Consider the following 9,504-nt stretch of genomic DNA (forward strand, 5'->3'; position numbering starts at 1 on the left):
CCTCTCATTGGCTGTTGGTGTCAGCTGGGCGGAAACGGGAACTCTGTCCACAATACGCGACTGATCCTCATCGGCTGTCGTTATTCTTCATGTGATTTATATGATTAGTTATTAATTTAAAGGAGGTTTGTTGGTAGAATGCGTAATTTGTAAAGAAAACCGAACTGACGTCATCATTCCTGCGGTAAGATGTGATTTCGCGCATATATTGTCAATATAATGTCAATAACTGACTGTAGATTTCATGTTTTCAGCTCTAAACTCTGAATTCACAATGTCGGGGAGTTTTTATTTCGTCATGGTGGGTCATCATGATAACCCAGTGTTCGAGATGGAGTTCCTCCCTCCTGGAAAGACAGAATCAAAGGTGATGATGATGATGATGAAGATGTCAGTGGTCTGCTTTCTGTCCATATCACACCTTTATATTCACTTACTCTTATGTTTTGTGTTTTGCATTGTTGTTATAGTGTTAAGATTGCATTAAAGGTGCAATATGTAAGATTTCTGCAGTAAAACCACTAGGCCAGTGTTATATATTTTGTTCACTTGAGTACTTACAATATCTCAAATGTTTGCAACTATTTGTAAATCGTGAGAAAATTGCAATTTTAACCAAGGCTCCGGGATGTGAGGAGTCGCCTGTCAATGGCGTCATACCCGCGTTACCCTCGGCTTAGGCTTTTATTTTGTAGAAACCATGGAAACACCAAAGACGCTTTAACATTTACATGTTTTAATAAACTGTTTTGATATATTTATAGACAGAAAACTAATTATTGTTATATAGCTCAACATGTTTAGTCTTATTGTTTAAATCTAATTTTCTTGATGTTTTGCGAGTCTCATGCTTTACCACGCCTCAGAGAAAAACACTATTTTGTCAAATAGCTAACATAGCATAATCAGATGCAGCTTTATTTTTAGTAACAGTAATACAGCATTTTCTCCATCATACAATACATTTTAAAATTAATTGCATGTCATTTATCAACACAATCATCCAGCATTTAATATGATATTGTAAAATCGATCTATCTTACTGCAGTGTGTAACAGTGTCTCACAGCAGCCGCCGAGCGAACGCACAGAGTAACGTTATCACATCATTTTCAACACTCTCAAATGTATCTAATATGATAAACAGAGCTGCGTTACCTCATACTCATGACCGGAAAAGCGGAAGCGGCGACTGTGTCATAATAAAAGTCCCGCTGCTCGTCAGGCGTGTGTTGATCAATCGCTCCAGCTCCTCGTTCAGCTCCACAACACTCGCTCCTGCTCTGCTTCACACTACAGTAACGTTAATAATCACATCCATGAACATGATTTCTTCATGAGTACAATCTCGATTCTTTTGCACCATCCGTTGAGATGGAAACCACATGTCCCAAGATTCCGCTCTCAAACTCGCCGTCATCAAGCTACGCCTTTGTTTTGAATAGACCTCTACTGGACAGAAAATATTAAAGATTTCTAATGACTTATTGTCAGCTGCTGATTCAGGACTTCTATCTATACTAATTTAGCTCGATTTGTATTTGATACTATCTTGCACAGAATGGACTATATGCACGGAGCGTTCTTTAGAACTTCCGCAATAATATAAGCCTGCTGGAAAACTTCCGGTGAGAGTCATGTGCTGGTGTGTTGAGCATCAATAGTGTAATACTTAGTTTATAATCAGAATATAGTCACTTAAATAGTCATTAATTTAGTTATTCAAACATAAGACAGCATAAAAAATAAATAAATAAAGACGTACCTCAGTGTTCCTCCTCGACTAAATTCAATTCGACCATCAGTTTTACACACTTTTATGTGAAAAAAAAGCTTCAAAAATTAAATATTTATTGTGCACTTTAGTTAGATTAATTGAATAAAATGTGTGTGTATCATTGATCTTGTGCTGCACTGACGGACAGCTGCTGTGATGTCATTCATTCACAAGAAAAGTTATTGTTTTTCATGAGATTTTTTGAGTATTTCATACTTCACATTGACAAAATGTATTTTTAAACCTAGTTATTTCATAATGTTTAATATTTAGTCAAAAACGAAGTGAAAAAACGATTAGAGGAAATGGCTGATATATGCGATATATGTGATAAATGCTACTTTGCCGCCACCTGCTGGTTAAAGTGGTAATTATTGTCTTTTTTATTTTTAAATATCAAATGTTGAATTTCCTACATTTTTAAACGTTCGGTTTTACAATGGAGACAATCTCAGAAGAAAGAACAAGTAATGTTTGTGGTCATCACATTAAAAATAACATTTGAAGTGCTGAAGTGTGTCTAATTACAACTTTACCTATTAAATAAAATGTAAAATAATGATGATGATGATCTGCTGACAGGATGATCACAGACATCTGAACCAGTTCATCGCTCATGCCGCTCTTGATCTGGTGGATGAGAACATGTGGCAGTCCAGCAACATGTACCTGAAGACTGTGGACAAATTCAATGAATGGTTCGTCTCTGCCTTCGTCACCGCTGGTCATATCCTTCTCATCCAATCTTTCTGACATGGTAAACAATATGCATGCATGACTGAATCACTCACATTTTAAAATGATGAATATTCCTTGACGTTACTTGCATACATATGAGATTTATTATGCTCCATGATGTTCGGCAAGAGGACGGAATCAAGAACTTCTTTAATGACGTCTATGATCTGTACATCAAGGTAAATCATATATCATTTCTGTAGTGACATTTCAGCACCATATGAATTTGTTTTAAAACATTTTATATGTGCTTTTTTTACCCAGTTTGCAATGAATCCCTTCTATGAATCCAACGCACCGATACGCTCCACAGCTTTCGACAGGAAAGTGCAGTTTCTCGGGAAGAAGCATCTCCTCAGCTGATTCGTTTTCTACATGTACTCTTGTTTTTTGCATAAATATACATATTTCATGTTTGAGTTGATGGCGTCTTCACCTGCTACTGTACAACAAATGCTGTTTGAATGAAGATCATTTTTAAAGAAGGAACAGGAATGTAAACGTACATTAATACAAAAATCGCATGATGAAGATTTCCAACACACTTGTATATTACTAAATCAAATAAACAATTTCGACAAGTATTGTTTTTAATTTCAATTTAATCTACAATATTAAGATTTTAGTGCTTCTTTTCAAAGTAAGTGCTTCAACTTTCCACCTTATTCATATTTTTAGTATATATATATATATTTGGCACACGCTACACAATTTTGTAATGTTAATAATATATTAGAAATCAGCCACAGTGTATGAACGCCCGTCCTGCGCAAGTTAATCATAGTTATAGGAAAAGAACATCTATTTTTCCCATCAGTACTTTTGTTTTCCAGTAAAAATATCTGATAACTAGACAAGCATAACGGCGCATGATAGATATTAAGACTTGTTTTCGGTAAATAAGAAAAACTACTTATCAATGAGGTAAACTGAAGCTGTGCTTCTAATGCAAAAAAATCAGGATTTTTGTTGTTTTGCAGCACAAATATCTAAAGATTCATAAATCAAGATACATTTACTGGAAAAGCAAAATGACTGAAGATATTAAGTCTTGTTTACTGAAAATAATCTCGTTTTTCCTTCGAGTTTAGATTATTTTTCTGAGCCTGTTGGCAGATATTCAAGTTTTAAGCACAAACTCACTTTATTTCGATACATTTTTCATAAAGCAACACTTAATATCTTCAGTCATTTTGCTTCTCCAGTAAATGCATCTTGATTTAAGAATTTGTGCTGGAAAACAAGTGTTTAAATGACGTTCAGATATTTTTAAAGTGGAAAACAAAAGTCCTGATGAAGAAAACGCCGTGCAATGCTGCAGTGCATTTATTACATTTGCTCTTCACTATCAGACGATCATGCTGAACACAAAACGACATCCGTCTACACGGTAACCCACTCAAATCCCATGGGAGAGATCGATATATATAAAACATCTGAATGCACAGAAGTTCAGATTCAAGAGCGTCACCCAACGAAACCAAGCCAGTGTTTACGAGTAAGTGCATATTATCCAAGTTCAGACTCATCCAGGATCATTAAATAGCTAACGTAATTAGATGATTCTCGTCCATTAACAGCACGGCGAGGCGCCGCGAGGCTTCCGGTGCAGGCTGACGGTGTCCGTGGGAATCAGATGCTCGTGTCGCTCCTCCAGAGCCAGAACTCTCCTGACGGCTTCCTCGAACGCGACCGCCACGTTCGTCGAATCTTTGGCGCTGGTCTCGAAATACGGGTATCCGCCGCTCTCCCTGCACCACTCCTGAGCTTCCTCGCTCGTCACCTGCCTCTCCGTCACGTCCACCTTGTTGCCCAGAACCACGAACGGGAAGCTGTCGGGCTCCTTGACGTCGGCGTAGTAGATGAACTCTTTCCTCCAGTTGACCAGGTTGTGGAAGCTCTGGCTGTCGTCCACGCTGAAGGTCAGCAGGCAGCAGTCGGAGCCGCGGTAGAAGGGCGTTCGCAGGCTGCGGAACCTCTCCTGGCCGGCCGTGTCCCAGATCTGCAGGGTGACCGTGCGGTTGTCCACCTCCAGGTCCTTGTTGAGGAACTCCACGCCGATGGTGTGAAAGAGGTGCGCGTCGAACTTGTTGGTGACGTAGCGGTTCATGAGCGAGCTCTTGCCCACGCCGCCGTCGCCCAGAAGAATGACTTTGAGAAGAGATGATTTGGATGACATGTTTGTTGTCCTCGTCCTGTGAACTGAAAGAGCCTTTCGTTTACTGAAAATATGACACAATTTATGCATTTAGAATGATTAAGGTTTTTTGAAAGAGTCTCTTCTGCTCACCAAAGCTGCATTTATGTGATCAAAAATACAGTAAAAATAGTGAAATATTATTCCAATGTAAATCAGCTGTTTTCTATGTGAATATATAGTAAAGTGTAATTTATTCCTGTGATCAAAGCTGAATTTTCAGCATCATTACTCCAGTCTTCAGTGTCACATGATCCTTCAGAAATCATTCTGATATGATGATTTACAAAAAAACAAACACTTTTATCCATTAAGGATGCATTAAATTAAATCAAAAGTGACAGTAAAGACATTTATAATGTTACAAAAGATTTGATTTCTAATAAATGCTGAACTTTTGAACTTTCTGTTCATCAAAGAATCTAAAATATGAATTGATAATAATCATAAATGTTTCTTGAGCATCAAATCATCATATTAGAATGATTTCTGAAGGATCATGTGACACTGAAGACTGGAGTAATGATGCTGAAAAATCACAGGAATAAATTACACTTTATTATATATTCACATAGAAAACAGCTGATTTACATTGGAATAATATTTCACATTTTTACTGTATTTTTGATCAAATAATTTTAGTTAAAGTTTTAGTAATTTTATTGTTTTTGTCTTTTTTTTAGTTTTTAGTTTATTTACTTTTAGGTATTTCAAGTTTAAGTGAAAATTAAAAATGTTGGCAAAATATTTGGAATAATATTTCACATTTTTACTGTATTTTTGATCAAATAATTTTAGTTAAAGTTTTAGTAATTTTATTGTTTTTGTCTTTTTTTGTTTAGTTTATTTACTTTTAGGTACTTCAAGTTTAAGTGAAAATTAAAAATGTTGGCAAAAATTTTGGAATAATATTTCACAATTTTTACTGTATTTTGATCAAATAATTTTAGATAAAGTTTTAGTAATTTTATTGTTTTTGTCTTGTTTTTAGTTTTTAGTTTTTAGTTTATTCACTTTTAGGTACTTCAAGTTTAAGTGAAAATTAAAAATGCTGGCAAAAATTTTGGAATAATATTTCACAATTTTTACTGTATTTTTGATCAAATAATTTTAGTTAAAGTTTTAGTAATTTTATTGTTTTTGTCTTTTTTTTAGTTTTTAGTTTATTTACTTTTAGGTACTTCAAGTTTAAGTGAAAATTAAATATGTTGGCAAAAATTTTGGAATAATATTTCACAATTTTTACTGTATTTTTGATCAAATAATTTTAGTTAAAGTTTTAGTAATTTTATTGTTTTTGTCTTTTTTTTAGTTTTTAGTTTATTTACTTTTAGGTACTTCAAGTTTAAGTGAAAATTAAAAATGCTGGCAAAAATTTTGGAATAATATTTCACAATTTTTACTGTATTTTTGATCAAATAATTTTAGTTAAAGTTTTAGTAATTTTATTGTTTTTGTCTTTTTTTTAGTTTTTAGTTTATTTACTTTTAGGTACTTCAAGTTTAAGTGAAAATTAAAAATGCTGGCAAAAATTTTGGAATAATATTTCACAATTTTTACTGTATTTTTGATCAAATAATTTTAGTTAAAGTTTTAGTAATTTTATTGTTTTTGTCTTTTTTTTAGTTTTTAGTTTATTTACTTTTAGGTACTTCAAGTTTAAGTGAAAATTAAATATGTTGGCAAATTTTGGAATAATATTTCACAATTTTTACTGTATTTATGATCAAATAATTTTAGATTAAAGTTTTAGTAATTTTATTGTTTTTGTCTTTTTTTAGTTTTTAGTTTATTTACTTTTAGGTACTTCAAGTTTAAGTGAAAATTAAAAATGCTGGCAAAAATTTTGGAATAATATTTCACAATTTTTACTGTATTTTTGATCAAATAATTTTAGTTAAAGTTTTAGTAATTTTATTGTTTTTGTCTTTTTTTTAGTTTTTAGTTTATTTACTTTTAGGTACTTCAAGTTTAAGTGAAAATTAAAAATGCTGGCAAAAATTTTGGAATAATATTTCACAATTTTTACTGTATTTTTGATCAAATAATTTTAGTTAAAGTTTTAGTAATTTTATTGTTTTTGTCTTTTTTTAGTTTTTAGTTTATTTACTTTTAGGTACTTCAAGTTTAAGTGAAAATTAAATATGTTGGCAAATTTTGGAATAATATTTCACAATTTTTACTGTATTTATGATCAAATAATTTTAGATAAAGTTTTAGTAATTTTATTGTTTTTGTCTTTTTTTAGTTTTTAGTTTATTTACTTTTAGGTACTTCAAGTTTAAGTGAAAATTAAAAATGTTGGCAAAAATTTTGGAGTAATATTTCACAATTTTTACTGTATTTTTGATCAAATAATTTTAGTTAAAGTTTTAGTAATTTTATTGTTTTTGTCTTGTTTTTAGTTTTTAGTTTATTTACTTTTAGGTACTTCAAGTTTAAGTGAAAATTAAAAATGTTGGCAAAAATTTTGGAATAATATTTCACAATTTTTACTGTATTTTTGATCAAATAATTTTAGTTAAAGTTTTAGTAATTTTATTGTTTTTGTCTTTTTTTTAGTTTTTAGTTTATTTACTTTTAGGTATTTCAAGTTTAAGTGAAAATTAAAAATGTTGGCAAAATATTTGGAATAATATTTCACAATTTTTACTGTATTTTTGATCATAAATGCAGCTTTGATGGGAACATCTTGTCATCTTGGAGCTTTAGCGTTATGAATGTGAGTTACGGCAACATTTGTGAAAACAAGGTTCACTTACCTTCACTGCCTCAAATAATTCATCGTTCAAAATCTACAACAGAGAGTTGATCAATTAGAAATATGATCCCAAAGTACTGGACTAGTCAAATTAAGATCTATGCAGCAGAATATTAATGTTAGTGTTTACAGTAAATCATGCTGAGATGCTTCACATCATTATTATTATTCATCATGCATATTGCTGCAGTGCAATGATTATGTTGTTTTTATTATTTCTTAAAATGCAAAACCATTAAAAGGTTAATGGATGCCTAAACATAAAAATAATCAGCACTTGGTCAGTCTTTACTACACTAGACAGATGTCGAGGTAACTTTACTCTCTGATGTGGACAGTAATGTTGGACAGAATGAAACATCATGAGAGCAGGGACAGACTCACGGTGGCTTTCTCTCAGCCGCTGGCCCTCGGTCATGTGCTCTTCTCTGTCCTGCATCACATGCAACAGTGTCCATTAGAATTCAGGCAACATGCAACACAGCCAAAGTTTAACCAGCTGGAATGGAGGCGCGTACACACACACACACACACACACACACAGGGAATGACTTCATTAAAATTACACAAGACTGCTGAGAGACGAGGGCAGAAAACACTCACTGAACTGAACTTGTCCAGCTGTATGAATGTGATCGATACTGAGAGCCAATCACTGTTTTGATACGGTCCATATTATAAATACTCATTATACAGCACTGGAATACTTGATTCTGATTGGTCAATCAGGGCATTCTATACTCAAGAATGTCTGAATAATGACCATATTTGTCACATAGATTTAAATTCCATATAAATGCTGAATATTTCCAAACTGAGGGAATAAATTCTATATAGATTTGAAATATTTCCAAACATGAAGTAAAAAAATTCTATATACATTTGGAATATTTCCAAACGTGAAGCAAATATATTTAGATTATTTTGTTTCTGTACCTGGAAACTACTGCTAGATGTTCCTGAAAAGCACTGTTTATTTCACATGCATCTTTGTTCTGTTGTATTTATGTATTTATGTCGGCATGTTGAATGTTACTAGTTAGTAAACCCTAATGCATGTGTTTTTGAACTTTGCTCATTTAAAACATGATCAAAACTATAATCTATTTTAATGGCAAATGTTTAAATAAAAGAGCAAGTGACAAATATTGGTATTGGCCAATAATTATTTGTTAAAATTGGTATCAGTAAAAAGAAAAAATATATATATATATATATTTTCCAAACCTATATTGAATTTATTTGCTTCAGAGTTTAGAAATATTACAAATCTATATATAATGACTGTAATGTGGAATACAGCATAGTGTTTAAAAGTAATATACAAACAAATACTATCATGTATAAAATAAGTCCATGATATACTAATATTAATATATTCTAATTTTTCTATTATTTCTATTTCACACATACACACACACATATATATATATATACATATATACACACACACACACATTATATATATATATATATATATATATATATATATATATATATACACACACACACACACACACACATACACACACACATACATACATACACATAGCCTACATACACACACATATATATATCATAACACATTTATGTTGGGATGAAATATGAGCCGTTTCACAACATTCCCCCTATGAACTCATGAAGTAAACTGCACACTGCGACACGATTAACAAACCAAACGACGACGTCACTGATATTGATGAACACCAACATGACCCATAAACGATCAATAAAGTGACTGTGAAGCAGATAAACAGATCCGAACAGAGACTCAGACTCACCTGCAGCTGCTCCTGAACACACCAGGCTTCAGGAACCGGAAACATCGATTCGGCAGAAAGAAACAAAACAAGCAATAAAGCGAAACATGACGAGTTTGAGGCTCTTCCTCCGACCGCTGATGGTGCCACACTCCTGCGCTCCTATTGGCTGGAGGGGATCACGTGACCGCGCTAGCTCGTAGTCGATCACGTGACGTGTTGCTACATAAACAGAAGCGTTCAGGCCCTGAGGCTGCTGGGACTGTGTTGTG

General features: G+C 32.8%; 2 protein-coding genes across 3 annotated transcripts; one reads left to right on the forward strand and one right to left on the reverse strand.

Moving 5' to 3' along the window:
• Positions 1 to 26: 26 nt before the first annotated feature.
• On the forward strand, positions 27 to 3,098 carry trappc2 (trafficking protein particle complex subunit 2). Its single transcript, XM_048194850.1, has 5 exons — positions 27 to 184; positions 255 to 367; positions 2,359 to 2,503; positions 2,608 to 2,693; positions 2,779 to 3,098. The coding sequence occupies exons 2-5, from the start codon at positions 275 to 277 to the stop codon at positions 2,875 to 2,877; spliced, it is 423 nt and encodes a 140-aa protein (XP_048050807.1). The 5' UTR covers positions 27 to 184; positions 255 to 274; the 3' UTR covers positions 2,878 to 3,098.
• Positions 3,099 to 9,409, reverse strand: rab9a (RAB9A, member RAS oncogene family). Of its 2 annotated transcripts, XM_048194848.1 has the most exons (4): positions 9,254 to 9,409; positions 7,857 to 7,905; positions 7,474 to 7,506; positions 3,099 to 4,716 (listed from the first exon to the last, which is right to left on the reverse strand). In XM_048194848.1, the coding sequence occupies exon 4, from the start codon at positions 4,691 to 4,693 to the stop codon at positions 4,088 to 4,090; it is 606 nt and encodes a 201-aa protein (XP_048050805.1). In that variant the 5' UTR covers positions 4,694 to 4,716; positions 7,474 to 7,506; positions 7,857 to 7,905; positions 9,254 to 9,409; the 3' UTR covers positions 3,099 to 4,087. The 2 variants fall into 2 exon arrangements, with proteins under 2 accessions (XP_048050805.1, XP_048050806.1); XM_048194849.1 differs by lacking the exon at positions 7,857 to 7,905 and having other exon boundaries at positions 9,254 to 9,402.
• Between the last annotated feature and the right edge of the window lie 95 nt (positions 9,410 to 9,504).

The sequence above is a fragment of the Megalobrama amblycephala genome, linkage group LG6, assembly GCF_018812025.1.
Source record: "Megalobrama amblycephala isolate DHTTF-2021 linkage group LG6, ASM1881202v1, whole genome shotgun sequence".
Taxonomy (NCBI): Eukaryota; Metazoa; Chordata; class Actinopteri; order Cypriniformes; family Xenocyprididae; genus Megalobrama; species Megalobrama amblycephala.

What these genes read in the sequence shown, in the direction of transcription:
- trappc2 (XM_048194850.1), top strand. Translation starts at nt 275, where the DNA reads ATGTCGGGGAGTTTTTATTTCGTCATGGTGGGTCATCATGATAACCCA. An exon ending in CTGGAAAGACAGAATCAAAG is followed by an intron (nt 368 to 2,358) that starts GTGATGATGATG and finishes ATCTGCTGACAG; the next exon opens with GATGATCACAGACATCTGAA. An exon ending in TGCCTTCGTCACCGCTGGTC is followed by an intron (nt 2,504 to 2,607) that starts ATATCCTTCTCA and finishes TTACTTGCATAC; the next exon opens with ATATGAGATTTATTATGCTC.
- rab9a (XM_048194848.1), bottom strand. Translation starts at nt 4,693, where the DNA reads ATGTCATCCAAATCATCTCTTCTCAAAGTCATTCTTCTGGGCGACGGC.